The 23991-nt window shown below is 42.9% G+C and overlaps 1 protein-coding gene and 1 pseudogene across 2 annotated transcripts in view; one reads left to right on the top strand and one right to left on the bottom strand.

Moving 5' to 3' along the window:
• Window positions 1–345: 345 nt before the first annotated feature.
• The window catches only part of LONP2 (lon peptidase 2, peroxisomal), a 117012-nt gene continuing 93366 nt past the window's right edge, over window positions 346–23991 (bottom strand). For both annotated transcript variants that reach the window (XM_007992441.3, XM_007992448.3), the window contains 4 exons: window positions 17758–17900; window positions 4723–4930; window positions 4144–4334; window positions 346–765 (listed from right to left, as the gene is read on the bottom strand). In XM_007992441.3, coding sequence (XP_007990632.3) covers window positions 544–765; window positions 4144–4334; window positions 4723–4930; window positions 17758–17900 — 764 coding nt within the window. In that variant the 3' untranslated portion in view covers window positions 346–543. The remainder of the gene's footprint in view (window positions 766–4143; window positions 4335–4722; window positions 4931–17757; window positions 17901–23991) is intronic.
• LOC119627703 (ubiquitin-ribosomal protein eL40 fusion protein-like) lies at window positions 17155–17737 on the top strand (annotated as a pseudogene).

Here is a 23991-nt window from a genome sequence, read left to right as displayed (position 1 = left end):
TTGAATATATATATTAGTCAAGAATAGTTGGCTATACTTTCATCTTTTCCCAGTTCTAAGTGATTGGTTTCAGGATCCAATAAACTCTACAGGTAAATCCATTAAGTAATGGTCTATACCAGTGGTTCCTTGACTGTGCAGAATTACCTGGAAGGCTTCTTAAAACAGATTTCTGCCCCCACCTCCCAGGATTTGATTCAGGCGGCCTGCTGTGGAGCCTGAGAATGTACATTTCTAACAAGTTATCAGGTACTACAGATGCTTCTGTTCTGGAGACTGTGCTGAGAACCACTATGCTGTATCTTTCCAGGGACAGTAAGGATCCCACTAAAAACAAGACAAGAATTCGATTTTTATCAGTTTACTAAATCAACATCTTATGTTTCTATACTAAACACTAGCCACTACTTGGTTTATTACTGTTGTGATTATGTTTACGAAACAGGGACATCTTGCATACCCCTAATGGTGTGAATAAAATCAACCGTGTCAGTACCTTTGAGCACTTCATAACTTAAAATTCTAAAAAGTTGAGATTTGGGCCTACAGTTTGCTATTTAACAGACCAGGTCTGGTCTTGACAGTAAAGCCACCATCAAAAGCTGCATTAAGAACCTCATCCAGGCAGCTTGCTGTGACAAAACTTAAATCCTGTCGTACATTGCCTGGGATTCCCTCAAGGTCTTTTTCATTTCTCCGAGGAATAATGACTTGCTTCAGTCCCGCTCTGTGTGCCGCCAGCACTTTGTCTTTAATTCCACCCACCTGTAAGGAGAGAAAAACGTTTTTAGGGTTAATGATCACCCTCAAGCTGAAAGAAATCCTGACCCAGCTTGCTTTCACTGAATTTACTACTATTTTAAAACATCCAAATCATCTTCTGTTTTGTTACCGTACGAGCTAGGAAAGCCAGGAAAAAGGTTGGCAAGTAGTAACCTTTTTAAAATGTTTCAATTGGTGTTGTATTAAAGACTCTGATGGGGGGGCGGATTTTAAATTGTTCATAGATATGAGTTCCCCTTCGGTCAATGATTCTTTTTATAAATGCTGTCAAAGTAAACATTGGCATTCCAGGTGTAATCACAACTGTCTTGTCTTTAGGTTGATCTGAAAAAGCAGCAAGTGATTCTGACCATGCATGAGCGCCGCTCCTGCAGAGCTTAGCTGTGTGCTGGAGTTACTTCCCTCTCTACAGGTTTAAAGCCAGGACTTCCGTGCTGGTAAAACATATCCCCAAACTAGGCTCCTATGGTGGCTTTCAAACATGTCTACAATGGTCCCCCGGCTTGAATGTGGGCCAGGCTTTGTGACTTGGTAAGAAACAGAGTGTGGTGGGAGTGATGCTGTATGAGCGCCACAGCTGAGTCGCACAAAATGAGAGCTGCTGCCTGGATCTCTCTTGATCACCTGCCCTGGAGGTGGCCAGTCATCATGTCTGAGGTCACTCAAGCAGCCTATGGGCAGGACCATCAGGTGAGGAACTGGGGCCTCCTGCCACCAAACAAGACCAATTTGCCAGTTACATGAGTCAACCACCATGGAAGCAACTTCTCCAGCCTGTCAGCCCTCACGTGACTGTGGCCTGGCTGGAACCTAAACTGTAAGCCCAGAGACCCTGGGCCACAGGAACCCAGCTCAGCCTCTCCTTAATTCCTAGCCCACAGAAACATGGAAAGTATGAAGTATTCTTGCTTTGGGGTAATGTGTTGCGCAGCAATTGCTCACAAATACTGCTCTCAGTCACAGCACCCAGCACATGCAAGCCCTGGAGACAGCCCTCTGGGAGCCCTCTGAGCATCTGTTCCAATTAAGACTGGTTGCTCCAGGCCTTCCTGCCCCACCGGCATCTTCTTTCAAGGTTTTCTTCATGCTGCTGAAGTACTCCTTCAAAATACCCTCTTCAAAAGAGTGTAAGATGAACTGATGCCTTGCATATTTGAAAATATTTTACTTTCACACTTGATTGATAGTAAGGCCATGTATATAAGACTAGATTTAAAACATTTTCCCTCACAGCTTTCGTTACTTTTTTTTTTTTTTTTTTTTTTTTGAGACAGTCTCACTCTGTCACCCAAGCTAGAGTGCAGTGGCACGATCTTGGCTCACTGCAACTTCCGCCTCCCAGGTTCAAGCGATTCTCCTGCCTCAGCCTCCCAAGTAGTTGGGATTACAGGCATGCGCCACCACATCTGGATAAATTTTTGTATTTTTAGTAGAGACAGGGTTTCACTATGTTGGCCAGACTAGTCTCAAACTCCTGACCTCAAGTGATCCGCCCACCCTGGCCTCCCAAAGTGTTGGAGTTACAGGCGTGAGCCACCACACCCAGCCTCATTACTATTTTTAAAACAATTTTTTGTAGAGATGAAGTCTCACTATATTTCCCAGGCCGGTCTTAACTCCTGGACTTAAGCTATCCTCCTGTTTAGCCTCCCAAAGTGCTGGGATTACAGACATCATTTGCCGCGCCCGGCCCATTTTCCCTCATAGTTTTGAAGGTACTGCACATCCAGTGTCAGTGCTGAGGCCACTTTACCCTCAGTGATCTGAAAAGTCAAGAGGATGAAATGTTTTTCCTGGTTAGTAATGGTCCTTTCGATCTGAAGATGCCTAACTTTTAGGAGATGTTCAATTATTTCTTGGATAATTTGTTCCATTTCATCTTCCTGTTAGAACTCCTTTTAGATGCTGGAGTTCTAACAATTGTTAGAACAAATTGTTTTTCACTATAGTTTTTTCCTGAATAATTCTCTGACCACTTTTAAATCTCAAAGCCCCGTCTTGTCCTCTGTTCTCGAAAGAGGTTTTCTCCAGCCTTTGCAGGCCTTTCCTTCAAGTGCTGCTGCTTTCCGTCCTGCCTCTTGTAATAGTCTGGAGCTGAAGGTGTACTCCAGGCCGCTGTGGCTGTCCTCTCCTGAGGCTGTGGAAGCCTTTACTTGGGCTACGATTTGCTCTGAGAGGGGACCAAATAGAAAACCCATTTGTTCTACAGAGGTTCTAAAAATAGAAAAAAGTATCCGGGCGTGGTGGCGTACGCTTGTAATCCCAGCTAGTTGAGAGACTGAGGCAGAAGAATCACTTCAACTTGGGAGGCAGAGGTTGCAGTGAGCCAAGATTGTGCCACTGTACTCCAGCCTGGGCAACAGAGCCAGACTCCATCTCAACAGGAAAAAAAAAGACTATTTCCTTTTTTTTCCTCATCTTGCTATGAACCTGCCAAAATCTTGTTGTAGACTAAATTGTTGTCTAGTCTGTTGTAGACTAATACTGGCAACTAATAACTTAAAATCTAAATACTCTTAAGTTCTGTACATTTTATCACAATATTTTTATAAGCAGTTTAGGATCTGGAGCCTCAAGATCCCACATGTATAGAACCTTTTCAAAATGCAGTCATTAGATATGGTTAATGTTTATTAGGGTTTCTATTCTATACTAGCAAAGTTTTCTGCAGGGGGAGAGGAGGTCTCAAAGAAACTTCAAATTTAAGAAATGGGCTTAAAATTTAAAAAAAGCTACTATCCTATTTTGCACACGTGCTGTATCTTTAACAATTTGTCAAGTAGAACAAGGCCTCAAATTTTCATGTGAACTGCTGGTATTTCTGATGACCACACTAATATTTTCTCCCTTAGCAAATCTTCTTAGAATGGAAAACATGGGCTGAATGCGGGGGCTCACACCTGTAATCCCAGCACTTTGGGAGGTGGAGATGAGAGAACTGCATGAGGCCTGGAGTTTGAGACAAGCCTGGACAACACAGAGAGACCCTGTCTCTACACAAAATAAAATAAATTAGCTGAGCATGGTGGCGTGCTCCTATAGTCCCAACTATTTGGGAGACAGACAGGAGGATCGCTTGAGCCCAGGAGTTGGAGGCTACAGTGAGCTACAATCACACCACTGCACTCCAGCCTGAGCAACAGAATGAAACCTATTTCAAAAAAAAAAGAAGGGAAAATGTGAAAAATTGTCAGTTTTTATTTGATCAGAAATTTAAAATATGAATTAGTTACACGTATAAAAATTTAATATATACTTAAAACCAAGGTTTTCATAGAAGGCAAAACCCCTATTTAAAAATAATATTAAAAAAATTAAATAAAAAATAAAAACCATATAAATTGGTTTTTTCATACTTACTGGAAGAACAAGACCTCTCAGTGTAATTTCCCCAGTCATGGCTACATCTGAACGTACCAGCCGCCCACTAAAAAGTGAGGCGAGACAGGTTACTATGGTAACTCCAGCAGATGGTCCATCTTTTGTGACAGCTCCAGCTGGGAAGTGCAGATGGATGTCTGTGTTGTCAAGAAGATCAAAACTTCCAAAAGCTTTAAAAAGGAAAAAAGGACTTTAATGTAGAAAAATTAAACCTGTTTTCTTTTTCTCCTAAAAAAAAAAAAGTCACAAACAAAAATGAATGTTTAGGGTAAATGAATTCTTCAAAATATTAGTCGAGAGTACAATTTGAGTGAGGGTCTAGAAGAACAGTTCCACTCTAAGTCAGATTAAAACAAAGTAAACCTTTTGAATTAGTTTCTAGTTCAGGCACTAGTCAAATAGTCCTGAAATGGGAACTAGAATTTCCACAGGGGTTCAAAAGCAACAGTGTGTACTTCGCTAGAGGCGTAACTAGCAGTCTCGAGCTCATGCCAGTCTCCACCATGGAATGGTGTCGCCTCCTGGGTCATGCCTGCCTGGCCGGGTGCAGGCTCCTACCGTTAGTCAGCTGGTACTTCTTTGCGTTGCTGCGCAGCCAGCTGATAGCGAGGTGGGCGGACTCCTTCATCACGTCCCCGAGCTGGCCGGTCAGAGTTAACTGGCCCTCGCCATCCATTCGACTCGCCTCCACGAACATGATTTCTCCACCTAAGGGAGTCCAAGCCAAACCTATTGCTACTCCTGGCTGACTCAAACGCTGAGATACCTTGAAAGAAGAAGAATGATCAGAGTTGGGCTGGCAAATGCCGAAGTGTTCGCAGATGATTGATACCACACAATCCTGCAAGAGTCGGCTGATTTCACAGAGGACTTCAGCCACTTACCTCAAAGTCCTTGTTACCTAACATCATTCTGAGTCACATTCAGCACTTACTCTCTGGCTTTCTGCCAGGAGAAAGACCTAAACTTCCTCTCTGACATTTATCAGAAGCAATTTTACCTTAAAACATATGTAAACATGCCCTAGTTTTCAAGGAATAAACCCAATAGTTTTATCTAAGTGTCTTTATTGGGCTGCAAATATGTATATATATCTTGAGACAGTCTCACTCCACTGCCCAGGCTGAAGTGCAGTGACATAATTTCAGCTCGCTGAAACCTCTGCCTCCTGGCTTCAAGTGATTCTCCTGCCTCTGCCTCCCAAGTAGCTGGTACTATGGGTGCATACAGGCCACCACACCCAGCTAATTTTTGTATTTTTTGTAGAGATGTGGTGTCACCGTGTTGGCCAGGCTGGTCTGAAACTCCTGACCTCAAGTGATCTGCCCGCCTCAACCTCCCAAAGTGCTGAGATTACAGGTGTGAGCCACCGCACCCAGCCTATTGGGCTGCATATTTATATATACTTCATAACCTAGCTTCATTTTAGGTAATCATGAATTTGTTTCAAAAAGTGGAAACCCTCTTATTAGCAGACCTTTAAGAAGAGTGAGCTTGGCCAGGCACAGTGGCTCATGCCTATAATCCCAGTACTCTGGGAGGCTGAGGCGAGGACCACTTGGTCCCAGGAGTTCGATAGAGACCAGCCTGGGCAACATGGTGAGACCCTGTCTCTTATTATTATTTTTTTTTTAGAAAGAAAAGTGAGAAGGATTATATTAGAAACTCTAGATTTTACTTCTCCACCGCTTACCTTTAACTTTCTCTGTTATTGCTGCAGAGACTACACAATGCTACATAATAAACATCCTGGGTTCTTTCCCATGGGATGAGAGGTCCACTGTACTGCCTGCCATCTTAAATTGAACATGTTGTCACCTGAGATTAGGAGCATAGGTGATGGGCCATAGGTTAACACATCCAAGTTATGAAAACACTAAAAAGTAACAGTGGAAAATCAGTAATGTTAATTCTCAATGCACCCTTTGAGCTTTAAAATTTCCTACCCATTAGAAGTTACTCATGTTAGAGGAACTGAACACAATAGGTCAACTAAGCACTAATCCAAACAGGAGATGTTTCTACTGAGAGCTGACCTCACTAAGGAACAGCAGTATACAGCCTGACTTTCTGGGTACGGGGCTGGGTTGCTTCTTTTTCTAAGGGGCTTGGACAATGAAAATCCTGATTGTAAAAATTACTCCAGAATTGTGTGGCATCCACTGAAGCTACTGGGCACTTCTTTTCCCTTTTTTTTTTTTTTTTTTTTTTTGAGACATGAGTGTCTGTCATCCGGGCTGGAGTGCAATGGCGCAATCTCGGCTCAACGAAACCTCCGCCTCCTGGGTTCAAGCGATTCTCCTGCCTCAGGCTCCGAGTAGCTGGGATTACAGGCATGTGCCACCACACCCAACTAATTTTTGTATTTTTAGTAGAGATAGGGTTTTGCCATGTTGGCCAGTCTGGTCTCAAACTCCTGACTTCAGGTGATCTGCCAGCCTCAGCCTCCCAAAGTGCTGGGATTACAGGCGTGAGCCACCGTGCCTGGCTGAGCACTTATTTTCAGTAGTAAACATACATTAAAAAAAATTAGTCCTAATTAACTTCATTTGACAGGTTAGAGATTTGACAGGCCAAACTCCAGCATCATTGAGCTGACAGCATGCACCTCAGGTCACACTTTCCTCGAGCTTTGCCACTTGCCCTGTTGTATACTAACTTGAGGAGAAAGACACAAAAGATCTGTATGTAAGAGATCAGTACTACTTACGGAAAATCATGAAACAGTTATTTATAAAACTGTTCACAAGATTTGTTTTTTCTAATATAAAATCAATTCTCTATACCTGAACGACATACATCTAATTTGGGTGGGAATTTGTCACCCAAATTAGACTTCATTCAGGCTCCTTTCTGGGGTTGGGTGACTGAATCGTGTTTAACACAAAAGGTCATTTGGTACAATTTTGTTACCTCTACCAAGAATAATCCCTTTCTTATATTTGAATCCTCAAAATTCACATGTCAAAATAATACCAAAAGTATCTCCGAAGAAGCAGTAGTAAGATTTTTTTTTTTTTTTTTTTTTTTTTTTTGAGACAGAGTCTTGCTCTGTAGCCCAGGCTGGAAGTGCAGAGGCATGATCTCAGCTCACTGCAACCTCTGCCTCCCAGTTCAAGCAATTCTGTTGCCTCAGCCTCCCAAGTAGCTGGGATTACAGGCGTGTGCCACCATGCCCGGCTAATTTTTGTATTTTTAGTAAGACGGGTTTCACCATGTTGGCCAGGCTGGTCTCGAACTCCTGACCTCAAGTGATCTGCCTCCTTGGCCTCCCAAAGTGTTGGGATTACAAGCATTAGTGACCACGCCCAGCCACATTGTTGTTTTGTTTTGAGACAGAGTCTCACTCTGTCACCCAGGCTGGAGTGCAGTGGTGCAATCTTGGCTCACTGCAACTGCCTCCCGGGCTCAGGTGATCTCCCACCTCAGGTCCCGAGTAGATGGGACTACAGGCACCCACAACCATGCCCAGCTAATTTTTGTATTTCTTTGTAGAGATGGGGTTTCACAATGTTGCCCAGGCTGGTCTTGAACTCCTGGGCTTGAGCAATCTTCCCATCTTGGCCTCCTAAATTGCTGGGATTGCAGGCATGAGCCACCATGCCCGGCCAAGATCTTACTGATTACCATGTTGCTTCAAGAAGCCAAGCCAGTTTCCAGTATTCCCCATTTGCTGGAGAGTCTTGGTACTTTGGGTAGAAGCAACTGGTAAATTGTTAATTGGAAGGGTAGGTGGTGTAGAGAACTACGTATAGCCAAACCTAGGGCATCTAGGCTTACAATTACTATCCTGACTTGATAACAAGTGTTCTGATATTAACCTGAAAATGAGAATAATGCCAAATTTGTGTAACTTAACATCTACATACACAGGGGGGAGAACTGAAGTTATTATCAAACCTGGAATCTCTATGATCAAGGCTAACAGTAGTTATCTAAGAAGCAAAGGACCTACAATTCTTAGACTTGGAGTCATATTCTTTAACGACCTGTTCTGAAACTGTAACAATCAAGCATCTGGTTTCCATGTATTTCTCCCTCAGAAATGATGAAGTACAAGTAAATATGGAGGTATAGGATAAGACCCATGCTGCTTTTTTGCTCTTGAATGGAGACAGTTTTCCAGCCATCTTAACCCCTTTACACAAAACAATTTGTGTTTTATAGCAAATAAGCGACTCAACATAATTTCAATATGGTGTTTATCCACCAGTACTTTCCTTTCAGCTTCTAGTCCCATGACAGGTTTGTGAAGTCATCAGTTACATTAGCCAAGACAGGCCTAGACTTGAAGTCTAGAATGTTTTTCCCACTATATGCCAAAGTAGAATGTGGGTATCTCAGGGCCATTTTTGTTGTTCATTTTCCCACCTGTACAATTGTTATGATTCAGTTTCCTTTTGTGTCTAATAAATCTTGTTCCATGAAATGATCAATTTCTTCTGAAATAATTCTATCAATAAGGTAAATATGCAGATTAAGGAAGAATTTAAACTAAGTAAAAATCTAAAAATAGAATGTGTCTTCTAATGTATGATTGCATTCTTAATACATCAATGCTATTAGTTTTTAAAGAACATTTGGAGTATCTAATCATTGACAATTTCACACTACTCTTCCCTCTTAACTAAAAATAGTGATATTTGATTGAAATCGTAAGTATGCACAACTCTTTGTGACCCTCCCTTTCAAGCCTAGACCAACATGTATAGACCCATCAGAGGGACCCATATTTGACATTCATTCAACAGTCCTTTCCAAGCATCCTGATGCAGGCTCTGTTACAGGCCATGGGGACAGAAGCATGAATACCTCCCGGCACTGACAGACTAAAGGCATCAGACACAGGAGCAGTTATACTCCAGTGTGGGGAGCCCTGAAGAGGCAAGGGTCCCTCCCTGTCTGGAGAGAAGACACAGGTGTCACAGGAGAGGCTGAGTCTTAAAATACGAGTAGGAGTTTGCCTGCAGATGCCAAGGAATGGAGATATGAAGAATTTTGTAGGCCTTCTTTCCAAGGACAAGCCTGGCGTCACGTGAGACACAGAACCTGAGCTGTCAAATTGCTGTGCTGTGCAGGTTGCCCTGTAGTGGTGTTCACACCATCAACTGGTTTCTTTTGTAGCTCACAGAGCACTTTGAATGCTCCTGCCAGGGCTGTCACCACAGAAGCGATCCATCTGGCAACCTCTTTAAAGTCTTAGTACTGAGATCCCAAGTCTTGAATTCATGAATATTTGATTTTTCTAGTTGTAGATTTGTTTCAGTAGCATTCAGAAATGGGAAGAGCAGATTCTACATCCCTCGGAGAGGTGCTGGGGTCCACCACTGTCATCTCTTAAGCAGCATTATGCAGCCCCAGGCTGGCCTGACACTTGCATTGCTGAGAACCAGCTGCTCTCCTATCCTTCCAGTAAGGCTGGCACAATGGCGGATTCCCGCCGGGGCCTGGGACCAGACTGAACATGCAGCATCAGTGCTGCCCTCAACAGGTGGCACAGCAGGTTTATATGGAGCAGCACGGAGAAGTAATTTACTACCATGATTCTTTGGGGCATTTAGTTGGTGTTCACACTCTTTCTCAGTTGTAGCAGCTGAGTTTGTTTGCTTGAAAGGCAAGCATGATGATAGAATCTCCTGGAATTCGCTTCTGGATGCATTCTATTCAGGAGGCTTTAAAGTGCCTTCGTGTCTATCCTCTTCTTCATTATTTTCTCAGAGCAAGTAACCTTTAGACAAGGGCTTTTCATACACCATGGTCAGAAGCCAACACTGAGGCTTTTATATGAGGTGCGGGACACCTGAAAACGTGAGAGTCAGGAATAATGAAATGACAGAATCCTGTCCCCAACCAGGTATACTGATCCTTTGTCCCTCTGGAGGTGCCTAATGTCCATTCCTTTTCCTAAAACCAGCCTGATTTCCTGCAGTGACCTACTCTTTCCACACAGGCTCCCTGAGGCAGAAAACTCAGGATTCTGTCTCCCAGTGAGAGAGTGAAAGGGCATAGCCAGGGACTGAGGAGGTGCCCAGGCCCACCTACTCGCGTGGCCCCTCCTCGGATTCGGGGCAGTTCTGAGTCTTGCCGTGATAGCACATGCAGTGTGAGCGATGCCTAGGCTTCCTGGGGACACCTGCACCCACTCCTGCTCCTCCCCACTTTTTTTTGTAGTAACGTTTATTTTTATTTTATTTTTAAAACATGCACTTAATTGATCTTGTTTCTGTAGGAAACTTCATGTATTTTGAAAAGGTGACCTATGACACTGTTCCTAAATTTGAAATCTAGGCTAAGTTCCTGGAACCCATTTGATATGGTTTGGATCTGTGTCTCCACCAAATCTCATGTTGAACTATAACCCTCAGTGTTGGAGGTGGGGCCTGGTGGGAGGTGACTGGATCACGGAGGCAAATTTCTCATGAATGGTTTAGCCTCATCCTCTTGGTACTGTCCTCGCAATAGTGAGTGAGTTCTCACGGGAGGCGGTTGTTTAAAAGTGTGTGGCCACCTCTCCTCCTGTACTCTTGCTCCTGCTCTGGCCACATGATATGCCTGCTCCCCCTTCACTTTCCGCCAAGAACTGTAAGTTTCCCGAGGTCTCCCCAGAAGCTGATGCTGGAGCTATTTATTTATTTATTTATTTTTGAGATGGAGTCTCACTCTGTGCCTCAAGCTGGAGTGCAGTGGCATGATCTTGGCTCGTTGCAACCTCCGCCTCTTGGGTTCCAGTGATTCTTCTGCCTTGGCCTCCCAAGTACTGAGACTACAGGTGTGCGCCACCACGCCTGGCTAATTTTTGTATTTTTAGTAGAGATAGGGTTTCACCGTATTGGCGAGGCTGGTCTCGAACTCCTGACCTCGTGATCCGCCTGCCTCGGCCTCCTGAAGTGCTGGGATTACAGGCGTGAGCCACTGCACCTGGCCTGATGCTGGAGCTCTACAGGAATCAGAGCCACAGAAGCCTTCAGAGCCTTCAGAGCCTTCAGAACCGTTAGCCAATTAAATCTCTTTTCTTTATAAATTACCCAATCTCAGGTAGTTCTTTTTTTTTTTTTTTTTTTTTTTTTTTTTTTGAGACAGTTTTCATTCTGTCACCCAGGCTGCAGTGCAATGCTGTGATCACAGCTCACTGCAGCCTCAACCTTCTGGGCTCAGGTGATCCTCCCACCTCAGCCTCCCGGGTAATATTTTGTGTTTTTTGTAGAGACTGGGTCTTACTTTGCTGCCCAGGTTGGTCTTGAACTCAAGCAATCCGCCCGCCTTGGCCTCCCAAAGTGCTGGGATTTACAGGCATGAGCCACTGTGCCTGGTCTCAGGTATTTTTTTTTATAGGAATGCAAGAATGAACTAATCCACCATTTTTCAATCTGTTTAGGGAATACTAAAGGATATTATTAATTAATAAAAGTGTGCCTTCTTACCTTACTTCCCAACTGTCAGTTTGCTAGGTCAGTAACATTTTTTGACATTAATATATTTTTGTAGATTCATCTTCGATGAAAGTAAAACAAATAGTAAGTGGTGGTATAAGGTTATTAACTATGTACAAAATTTGGAGTAGAAAAAGAGTGGGGATTTTTTGGTGATTGGGGATAGGTCTCTTTTTATGGAGTATGGTAGTTGCAGAAATTAGTATTTGTTTATTCTTTTTTAGTATTACTGGGCAATATGGTGGGTACACTGACTCCCCAAATTCGAACTCTGTGATAATGTGCACGTGCTTACCACCATTTATCAGAGGAAGACATCAAGCTCAAGGAGACTGAGTTTATGATTTAGTGAGTAAGAGGCCGCCTTGCTACTTTCAGGCCTTATTCTTCTACCCTTCTGAGCCCCTGCTTATGGCAGTTGGCTTTACCATCCTGACTTTCTCCTCACTGTCTCTGACATTCAGGAAGAGTCTAAACACTGCTTCTTCCTTTCTACCCCAGCCCCTGCTATCACCCTGGGTGTCTTCAGTGAAGGCATGATGCTCACCCAAAACCTGGCTTCTCAGTTCTTTAAATGCCTCCTGAACTCAGCCACCCTCTTCCAGGTACTTATCACCAACAGAAACCATACGACCTCTGAACCCCCTGACCATCATTTCTTATCCTTCTAGCTCGCCTGTACTCAAGCCATGAACTCCAGCACATTCCCATCAAACAGCAGCTCTGCCCTAGCTTCACTCCTCTCTTGTGCAGCCCACACACGTTAGCCCCATCATTGTAATCTTTTCCTTATAGATAACTCAATAGTTTTGTCCCTTTCTACATAATACCTTGCAAAAAGTATCCCTTCTCCCATCCAAAGCCATTTCCTCACTGGTGCTTTGGATCCCACCCCTCTCACTCCTGGAGACTGTTTCCATCGTACCACTGCTCTCTCCTGGATCACTCTTAGCAGCAGCTACTATATCGAAAACATTCTCCCTTTGACATCCATATTCTCTTCTAGCTGCCTCATTTCTCTGCAATTGTTTACAGCCAAACTTCTAAAGAGCTGCCTACACACTAATTCTACTTCCTCGCCTCCCATTCTTCAACATACTCCAATTTCTACCATCCCCACCGCTCCTTCCTTGTGAAATCTCTTTCAAGGTCACCAACAACCTGCATGCCATCAAATCCAATACACATTAGTTCTGACCTTGATCTTCTTTGATCTCTCAAATAGTAAACACATTCTGATGTCCCTTCTTTCTTGAAATATTCTCTTCTGTCTCTATGGCAGCACAACATCCTGGTTTTCCTCTTCCCTGAAGGCTTGTTCCTTCCCAGTCCCTTTCTGTTTTTCCTGACTTCTTTGTTGGCTCCTCTTCTCTCCATATGATCCCTAAATAATGCTGTACTTCAGGGCTTGCTTCTAGGCTACCTGCTTTTTTATGTCTCCTTTTTTCTTAGGTGATGTCAAAGCCTCAATTTCTGGGGCTCTAAATATCCTCTACTTTCTGATAACTCTATAATCTATATCTCCATCTTGGGTTTTTCCTCGGAGCCATAGATCTGAATGTCCAAATATCTCTACTTCTATGCCTCGCCAATATTTCAAACTTTTATTTTATTTTTTTGAGACAGCGTCTTGTTCTGTCGCTCAGGCTGGAGTACAGTGGCGTGATCTTGGCTCACTGCATCCTCTGTCTCCCAGGCTCAAGTGATCCTCCCATCTCAGCCTCCCAAGTAGTTGTGACTACAGGCGTGAGCCACCACACCCAGCTAATTTTTGTATTTTTTGTAGAGAAGGGATTTTGCCATGTCGCCCAGGCTGGTCTTGAACTCCAGGACTCAGGCAATCCACCTGCCTCAGCCTCCCAAAGTGCTGGGATATTTCAACCTTAATGTGTTCAAAAGAGCCCCCAGTTTTCTTTGCAACACTCCCTCCCCATCTCCCTCCCCCAGTCTTCCCCATCTCAGTAAACGGCACTACTACACACATACCCTGTCACTCTGGCCAGAAACCCGTAAGTCCCTTTTGATAACTTTCCTTCATTCCCCAATTGTTTCCCATCAGCATGTCTACTTCTACCTCTAAAACAGACCTCAGATAGAGTAGTTACTGTCTATCTCAGTACCACCGTTTGTTTTCTCTATAGCATCAACTTCAATTTGTGATTATTTGTTTACCTGTCGACTTTTTTCCCTGCACTAAAGTGGGATCCATGAAGTCAGACATCATACTTTGCTTATTTACTACTGTATTGCCAGAAGCACATGTTAGGTCCTTAATAGGTATTTGTTAAATGAATGAAACTCTTTCTAGAAGAAACCACAGACCCTAGACTGTAATTTACCCTAAGGGAGAATGTAGGCATTTAGACAAAAAAAGGTATCGGCTGGGTTTAGTGGCTCATGCCTGTAATTCCAGCACTTTGGGAGGCTGAGGCAGGTGGATGGCTTGAGCTCAGGAGTTTGACACCAGTATAGGACAACATGGTGAAACCCCATCTCTACAAAAAAATACAGACAAAATTAGCTGGGTATGGTAGCACACGCCTGTGGTCCCAGCTACTCAGGAGGCTGAGGTGGGAGAATAGCTTCAGCCCAGGAGTTGGAGGTTGCAGTGAGCTATGATCATGCCACTGCACTCCAGCCTAGGTGACAGAGTGAGACCTCATCTCAAAAAATAAAAAGTAAAAACAAACAAACGAAAGGTATCTTGTAACATCTTGCGAACACCTCAACATGTATTCCAATATTCCTAGTATAACCTCTCTCTTCAGATTCTTTGCCTAGGAAAGCACAAAGAAATAGAGAAATAAGACTGGCCACTTGTGAAGTGCAAAGAACAGAGGCCCTGCTCAGATCCACCTGTGAGCTCTCTGCAAAGAACAGAGGCCCTGCTCAGGTCCACCTGTGAGCTCTCTGCAAAGAACAGAGGCCCTGCTCAGGTTGCCTGTGACGTTTTTCTAGAGTAATAGAGCACTAGGTTTGGAGTTGGTCAGGCCTAGAACCAAGTCTCATTTCTGGCATAAGTTGTGTCTTCTCTCGAGTTATTTAAATACTCTAAGCCTGTTTCCTCAACTGTTACTGGAAAGACAACCATGACCGAGGATTAAATGATCACTTGTGGAGGGCCTTGCACAGTGCCTGACAGCCAAGAGATACCAAAATGGTAGTGGTCAACAAGTTGAGCCCAGCCTCTCCCATTCCAAAGCAGAGCACTAGGGTTGGTAAGAATATGAATGAGAATCTGATGTAGAGCAGATGCCTTTTTAAAAAACTCTAATATATCACTGCCACTCTCTTCTAGCAGTCAAGGGCAGGAATTATCTTGACCTGACAGGGTGCTGTAGAAGGGGAGAAAGAATAATGGACTTGGAATAAGCTGATCTGAGTCTGAATTCCAACTCTACCAACTGCACTTTATGTGAATTTGTACAACTCATTTAATCTCTTTAAACTTTTCCCTTGTATGTAAAATGGAATTATACTCCTAGCACAGTGACAGCCCTCATGGGCAAGAAAGAAATGTTCTATGAGTCTTAATTTTATAGACACAAAAGCAGAGGTAGACTGTGTGGTTAAGTAATTTGGGGCTGGTGGTCATGAGACCCCAGGTAGAGACAGACCCCAGGCTACAGGGTGAGTTCTCGCTTTCAAGCATGAAAAAAGTGAACACAATGTTCCCAACACTCAAACACCATGTCAGGCCTCTGAGCCCAAGTTAAGCCATCATATCCCCTGTGATCTGTACGTATACATCCAGATGGCCTGGAGCAAGTGTGAAAATGGTTGGTTCCTGCCTTAACTGATGACATTCCACCATTGTGATCTGTTCCTGCCCCACCTTAACTGAGCGATTAACCTTGTGAAATTCCTTCTCCTGGCTCAGAAGCTCCCCAACTGAGTACATTGTGACCCCTGCCCTTGCCAGCAAGAGAACAACCCCCTTTGAACGTAATTTTCCACTACCCACCCAAATCCTATAAAACAACCCCACCCCTATCTTCCTTCGCTGCCTCTTTTCGGACTCAGCCCGCCTGCACCCAGGTGAAATAAACAGCCTTGTTGCTCACACAAAGCCTGGTTGGTGGGCTCTTCACATGGATGCATGTGACACACATCTTCCATTCTAAGATGCTATTAATAAAAGACAAAATGGCTACTGGAGTCTTTCTGCAGACTCTCGTTGGTAAAAGTGCTACTACGTAAAGCTCACATGCTACAAGGAAAATAAGGTTCTCTGATGCTAACAATGAGAGCTGGTAAGCAATGTTTATAAAGTTTCTCATTTCTGTTCTCTTGGCTCTTTCTTTGCTAATGCTCCAGGAATGTCAGCAATGCTCCCAAACTTAACATCAGCAGAAATGGCTGGGCGAGAAGGGTATATGCAACAGAGACATGCGTTAATCTTTTGTCTTTATTTGCTGCTCTAGTTTAAATCCTCAAAGAACTGTTGGAATGTAGTTTTCTGGAAGCCTAGAGAAAAAGGCCATCGGCCATGCAGGACTCAAAACCTGTTTGTGTCTTCACTCTCAAAGTCACTGGATCCTCCCAGAACGAGAAAGCTGGTTTTGTTCACTTTCTCAATCAACAATGTTTTGCTCAAGTTCTTTCAACACTTCAAAATTCAAATCCATGATATCTTAAGAATTCAAATAATCAAAACAATGCTTCTGATTCTATTGTTCGAGTCCAGATTTACTGTCAAGAGTAAACAAGTTCTATTCTTGTAACTGAGAGCTCTGAGAGAGGCTCATGAGCTTTAATGACCAGCTTAAAGTTTAAATGGATAAACAAGACAGGCTTGGGGGCTATTTCTCATCAACTCAGTTTAAGAACTTGAGGAAAACCTATCTACTGGTAATGATTACAAATGTTAGATGGAGAGATTATCTTCTGCATAATTTATTTATTTTCTGAAAATATTTTTTCCTTAAACTGATAAGGAGGTGATGATAAAGCTAAATTCAGTAGTATAATACAAACATTTTTATAGTAAACAACCTATGAAGGCTCATCTAAGCACCCTATAAATTATTTCACAACACCCTTAGCAGTTATATCTAACATCTATTTCCATCAGTTGCCTCAACTCAGTCTTGGCGCTCAGGCCTTCTGCTGTGAGGTACAGTTAGGACAGAAAGATGAAAACAGGGCTAGACCTGCATGTGGGTTTAACCCTAAAGGAACTACTAACAATGGGACAATAGGTTCCTGAAAGATGTCATCTGGGTCTGCACTAGCACAGTCTGAAGCTAAGCTATGCTCATCTTTCCACACCTGTATCAGGTTGATTCTCTGCCTCTTCCCCCAAGCCCTTGATAGCACAAAGAAATCCCTCATTAAAGTACACATAAGAATATGGAATTTTTCTAAGGAGAAGAGTCAGAGGCATTGTTCTTAAAAAGGAACTGAATGGTAGAGAATAAAATGAGACTGGGGTTCTAAAAGAGGATATGGCTGGGATCTCTGGCTCCTGGCAACAGTCATATTATCACATTAAGCACTAAAACGCAATACCATACAGAAATAAAGTTTCTATCTTAAGGCAAAATTCAGCCTCTGGAAACACCCAATTCTACTTCTCTGTTAAGCAACCACCTGAGAGAATCAGTGAGTACCAACGAAAAAAAGGAGAATGGAGCAAGACTCGCCGAGCCGCAGACGCTGAGATGTGGATCTTTGTGAAGACCCTCACAGGCAAGACTATCGCCCTTGAGGTCGAGCCGAGTGACGCCACTGAGAATGCCAAAGCCAAAATTCAAGACAAGTAGGGCATCCTACCTGACCAGCAGTGTCTGATAATTTGAGGCAAATAGCTGGAGGATGGCCGCACTCTCTCAGACTACAACATCCAGAAAGAGTCCACCTTGCACCTGATGCTGCGCCTGCGCGGTGGCATTACGGAGCGTTCCCTCTGCCACCTTGCCCAGAAATACAACTGTGACAAGATGATCTGCCACAAGAGCTGTGCTTGCCTGCGCCCCCATGCTGTCAACTATTGCAAGAAGTGTGGCCACACCAACAACCTACGTCCCAAAAAGGTCAAATAAGGCTCTTCCCTCCCCAAAGGGCAGCCTTCTGCCCAGGCCCTATGGCCCTGGGGCCTCAATAAAGTGTTCCTTTCATTGACTGGAGCAAAAAGCAAAGAAAAAAAAAAGAAATTGATCACCTCCATTTCATACATCGGGGGCCCAAGGATGTCTTTCAGAGCATGGAAATCAATCAAAATCGGCATTTCAGGTGGGAGAGCCAAGTCAGTAGTGTCACTGATAGATTCAGGTTTTTCATCTTCTAAGATGTGTTCTCTGCAACCTAAACGAAAAAAAAAATGTATTTAGAAGTTCTAAGACATTTGCAGGCTGGAAAATTCACTAGCAGTGAATATCAAACAAAAGCCCAGTCAGTGGACCTCAAAAGTTCAGTCACTTTTATGCATTTCTCAAGGCACAGACATTCACCTGTGTATTTGTGGCATGCAGGTGAAATAATTTGTCTTTCAAGAGCTCACTGAAGGTGGCATTTGCAATTGCCTTGTTCAATTATTTTTACTTGCTTATTGTCTATCTCTCCCATTAAAGTGTAAGTTCCAGAAGGGAAACAACTTTGCCTGTCCTTTTTGACCATTATATTCTTAACGATTCCCAGCACTATTCAACTTAATGGCCTACAGCTAGGCCAAAGACTGAAGGGCTAAATGCAGTAGGTTACTTTGCATTCTGTGATCTAACAATTCTCTATTCCATCAGAATAACTCAGGGCTTGTGACAAACTTTTCAAGTCCCTCTTCAGAGGAGTCTGATCAGGTGTCCTCTCCCCTCCCCTCCTCTCTCTCTCCATACCCGCCCCACATTTTTTTTTTTTTTTTTTTTTTTTTGAGACAGAGTCTAGTGCAGTGGTGTTAACACAGCTCATGCTGCCTCGACCTCCTGGGCTCAAGCGATCCTCCCTCCTTGGCCTCCCAAAGTGCTGGGATTACAGACATGAGTTGCTGCACCAGGTCAGGTGTTGTTTTCTAATGGGCAATGTAAACCTGGACATGATAGAACTCATATAAGCACTGCCTGTTTTGTAAGCATATAGCTTAACTCTAAGGTTATCATTTTCCAATAAATAAATATAATTGGCAGTGCCAGGGTAAGAGAATACTAAGCCTGGTTTGAAATCCCTGTAATAATGGGCCATCTCCTTTACCTGCCTATAAGCCCTGCATGGCTGATATCTTGTCCAAATATTGACTCATTTTGGTTTGGACCTAAGACATACAAGGAGCAGGACCCAGTCGACTTATCAGACCACCTTCTGTATCAATCTTTGTAATTCCAGTTCAAGTAATGAAAAATATTACATAATCTGTGGCCAGAAACCAAAAATGGGGAGTAGAGGTTTTAAAACTGCAGGAAATACTTGGCTGTATTCGATCTCACTCCCAGCTTTTTCTTTTAGTCTGTCGTAATTGTTCTAACTTCTTGTCTTATGAAGTGTTTTGTTTTAAAATCTTTCATTACCTTTTCTTAACATACTATTCCTTCTGAAAGTGATCGCTTTATATATTAATACACACATATAATAATTATGCAGTTATCTAACATTGTCTGTCTATCTATATTGTTTGAGATGGAATCTTGCTCCGTCACCCAGGCTGCAGTGCAGTACCTCCGCCTCCTGGGTTCAAGCGATTCTCCTGCCTCAGCCTCCCAAGTAGCTGGGATTACTGGCACACGACACCATGCCCGGTTAATGTTTGTGTGTATATGTATATTTTTTATATATATATATATTTTTTTTGAGACGGAGTCTTGCTGTGTCACCCAGGCTGGCGTGTAGTGGCACAACCATGGATCACTGCAACCTCCGTCTTCTGGGTTCAAGCGATTCTCCTGCCTCAACCTCCCTGTAGCTGGGACTACAGGCATGGGCCACCATGCCCGGCTAAATTTTGTATTTTTAGTAGAGATGGGGTTTCACCATGTTGGCCAGGCTGTTGTTCTCAAACTCCTGATCTCAGGTCATCTGCCCACCTCGGCCTCCCAAACTGCTGGCATTACAGGCATGAGCCACTGCACCCAGCCTAATGTTGGTAGTTTTAGTAGAGATGGGGTTTCACTATGTTGGCCAGGCTGGTCTCAAACTCCTGACCTCAGGTGATCTGCCCACCTCGGCCTCCCAAACTGCTGGGATTATAGGTGTGAGCCATGGCACCCGGCCTAATGTTTGTATTTTTAGTAGAGATGGGGTTTTACCATGTTGGCCAGGCTGGTCTTGAACTCCTGACCTCAAGTGATCCGGCTGCCTCAGCTTCCCAAAGTGTTGGGATTACAGGTGTGAGCCACCGTGTCTGGCAATATATCCCTATATACTTATTTTAGTTTTGCTGTGGTTCTTCCATTTTTTCCACTAACTCTTTTCCTTTCAAAAATGATTACTGAGTATGTTTAATACTGGTAGACCCTTATTTTATTTTTATGTTTTCTTGAACCTCACAGGGATGAACCTAACTTTAAATTCTAACAATAACTGGAGACATCCTGAATGTCACTAAATGATGCCAATGAGAACTTTTGGGTGAGGGATTCTCCCACTCTCCTCTCCTGCTGGGCTCCAGTGGGCTTCTCTTCAGGACTGAAACCATGAATGACACAGGAAAGAAAACACAACAGTTCAAATTTTCTGCCAATGGATGGTTATTTAACAGCAAATTATGTCAAACAAAGCATTAAACCTCTCACTACCTCTCTCTGCAGAATTGTTGTGAGAATTAAAAAGAAAATCCTTTGTAGACTGCAAAGAGCAATGCACTGTTTATCACATATGTAAGTCTTGAGTTATATATATTCTTATAATTGTACCTCTGTAACATCACTTGATCTTTCAAGGTTTGGCCTGACCATGTCCTAGGGACATCTTCCCCGACTTTTTTGACTTCTTTTATAGCATTCATTTGCTTCACAAAATCTAGCAATTCTGGGTTAGTCAGCAGCTTATGGAAATGGGAGATTTTCTGCTTGCTGCTCTTTTTCCAGTATATTCCAAGCAGTATCAATGATCAAAGGTGGGAAAGCACTCACCTGATCAGTTTAGCTACATGCAGATCTCAGAGTGGAAAAGAAAGTAGGTGTCATTGCTTAATTAAAATTAATGCACAGAAGAAAAGCACTACCTGTCTAAGGTTACTACACTCTACAGATGGAAGGTAGTGGTACTCAAAAACTTCAGCCAGTGCAAAAAGAGCTTACAAGTTTCTCCAGTCTGTGGTGCTTTGTGACAAGCTTTTCTGAGATCTAATTACTGTTGCCAGCTTGTATTTCACTATCACAGGAGGAAGTAAAGCTCCGTGGGTGAAAGCCAACCCACAATTACATAACCAATGCTTTAGGACATCCAATCCTTTTCCAAGTGTAGTATGGGGTTCAGTGTTCTGAGCACTGGGGGAGTGGGGTTGGGAGAGCTATTTCTAATGCAACTAGACCTTATAATATAAAAGATGACAATTTAGGGGCAGCAGATGTGTTATTAAAAAAATTCAATAAACTCAAAAATAAACTGCATTTCAAAATGTTCCATCATTAGAATATATGCCTAGAAAACTAAGGCTCTCGTCAAGAAAATGGTGTCAGCTAACTGGGAGAGGCAGGACAGCACTGGATTCTGAGTCACCCCCCGGACTGTGTGTAATGCAAAGTGAGAGTAGGGAAACACTGGATCTTCCTAGAATACCCACTTTGATTCCTCATTATAAAACACACAAACAACAAGCAAAATGTCATCTCACAAAGATATCACTCAAGGAATGAACCCCCGGTTATATCTGCACCTTCTGGGTCGTATGTGCAAGCATTCAAGCACTCAGCCCTAACACCATGTTCTCTCTTGTCAGAAAGGACCAGCACCAGGAGAAGAAAGTGGCATCATCCCTGAGATTAATTGCTGGCCTTGCCCGAGATTGCAACATTCAAGCAATATGGACTTTTTAAGGCAAGGGGAAACACCACCAACAAAAAGTTCAACCTTCCAACACATCAGGGACCCTGACCCCAAGTCCTTCCTACTGGAATTGTGCAGTTTTCTTCTTATACACCTTTCTTTCGGACTCAAATAGTGGTTCTTAACAAATGGTTAATACTCATATAAAAGAAACTATTATTTCACTGAGAAGCAAAGAAATTCAAATTATAAAAACAAGCTGGTTACCAAAATAACCAGTAAAGTTTAAGAAATGACAAAGGCCAATGTTAAGGAAAGTAAAGAGATCTTCTCAAACACTGTTGCTTACGGAAGTATAAACTGGTTCAAACTTTCAGGAAAGCAATATGGAAACAGACTGAAAGCCTTCCAAATATTTAGAGTCTCACACTCAGTGGTTCTTTTTTTGCAGCAATCTATCCTCAGAGAAATACACAAAAGTACAGGCAAGTGTTTGTGCACAGAGTCACCCATTGGAGCACTACAAATAACAGCAAAACTTAGATCCAATATAAGCACCCATCATTAGGAACATAGTTAAGTAAACCATAGCGTATCTATCTGGTAAAACACTACAGTCACTAAAAATGGTTTCCTAAGTTTTCAAGTAATGTGAGAGAATTCTTTCAAAACAACGTTAAACTGAGGAATGGGGAGGATATAACATTTCACACAGTGTGATTTTTACATACACAGTAGTCATCCCTTCTCCACAGGGGATACATTTCCAGACCCACGGTGGATACCTGAAACACAGGATAGTTCAGAACCCTATATATACCATCTTTTCCCTATAGATACGTACTTATGATCATGTTTAATTTATAAATTAAGCAAAGTAAGAGACTTACAATACTAATAAAATAAACCCAGAATGCCAGCATCACTGCTCTTGGCTTTGGGTCCATTATTAAGCAAGGGAAGGGTTACCTGAACACAAACACCCTGATACCAAGACAGTTGATCTGGTAAGTGAGATGGCTGCTGCGCGGCTAAACGGGCGGGAGTCATACTGCGTGGATGTGCTGGACAAAGGGAGGCTTCCCGTCCGGGGTCACACAGAGCAGGACGGCTCGACATTTCAGCACACTGCCCAGAATAGTGCACAATTTAAAACTTATGAGTGGATTATTTCTAGAATTTTCCATTTAATATTTTTGGATGATGGTTGACCGCAGGTAACTAAAACTGCAGAAAGTGAAGCTGCAGGTGAGGGGGGAGCTACAGTGTCATTATCATATGAATGAAATGATACAGTCCAAAATGGTAAAAGAGTTATGCCCTGAGCAATCATTAAAAAGTCAGGAAACAACAGGTGCTGGAGAGGATGTGGAGAAATAGGAACACTTTTACACTGTTGGTGGGATTGTAAACTAGTTCAACCATTATGGAAAACAGTATGGCGATTCCTCAAGGATCTAGAACTAGATGTACCATATGACCCAGCCATCCCATTACTGGGTATATACCCAAAGGATTATAAATCATGCTGCTATAAAGACACATGCACACGTAAGTTTATTGCGGCACTATTCACAATAGCAAAGACTTGGAATCAACCCAAATGTCCATCAGTGACAGACTGGATTAAGAAAATGTGGCACATATACACTATGGAATACTACGCAGCCATAAAAAAGGATGAGTTTGTGTCCTTTGTAGGGACATGGATGCAGCTGGAAACCATCATTCTTAGCAAACTATCACAAGAACAGAAAACCAAACACCGCATGTTCTCACTCACAGGTGGGAACTGAACAATGAGATCACTTGGACTCGGGAAGGGGAACATCACACACCGGGGCCTATCATGGGGAGGGGGGAAAGGGGAGGGATTGCCTTGGGAGTTATACCTGATGTAAATGACGAGTTGATGGGTGCTGACGAGTTGATGGGTGCAGCACACCAACATGGCACATGTATACATATGTAACAAACCTGCACGTTATGCACATGTACCCTAGAACTTAAAGTATAATAATAAAAAAAAAAGAAAAAAAATGTCCTTTAAAAACATCTAGTTGGTGTAAAAATAAATCCAGAATACCTATGTATTTAATTCCAAAAAAAAAAGAGTTATGCCCTGAGTTATGAGATTAACATTACATGAGATATTAAAAATAAATCATTGCCTCCAGTTCTGACTCTGAATTCCCACCTATGTGGCCTAGAACAAGGTGACTTTACGTCTTTGTATCTGGTTTTCTAATCAGCAAAACCAGAATTACAGTATTCTCAGAGAGTTGCTGGGAGAATTTAGTAATGGTCAAAAGCCTTAATATGTATAGATGAGAGATACTCAATTATATACTAGCTTCCACTCTCCCCATCCCCCCCTTTTTTTTTTGAGACAGAGGCTGTAGTGGTGAGATCTCAGCTCTCTGCAACCTCTGCCTCCTGTGTTCATGCGATTCTCATGCCTCAGCCTCCTGAGTAGCTGGGA

This window comes from Chlorocebus sabaeus, chromosome 5 (assembly GCF_047675955.1).
Source record: "Chlorocebus sabaeus isolate Y175 chromosome 5, mChlSab1.0.hap1, whole genome shotgun sequence".
Lineage (NCBI taxonomy): Eukaryota > Metazoa > Chordata > Mammalia > Primates > Cercopithecidae > Chlorocebus > Chlorocebus sabaeus.
Note: the sequence above shows the minus strand (reverse complement) of the source record. Positions and strands in the feature narration are given on the sequence as shown.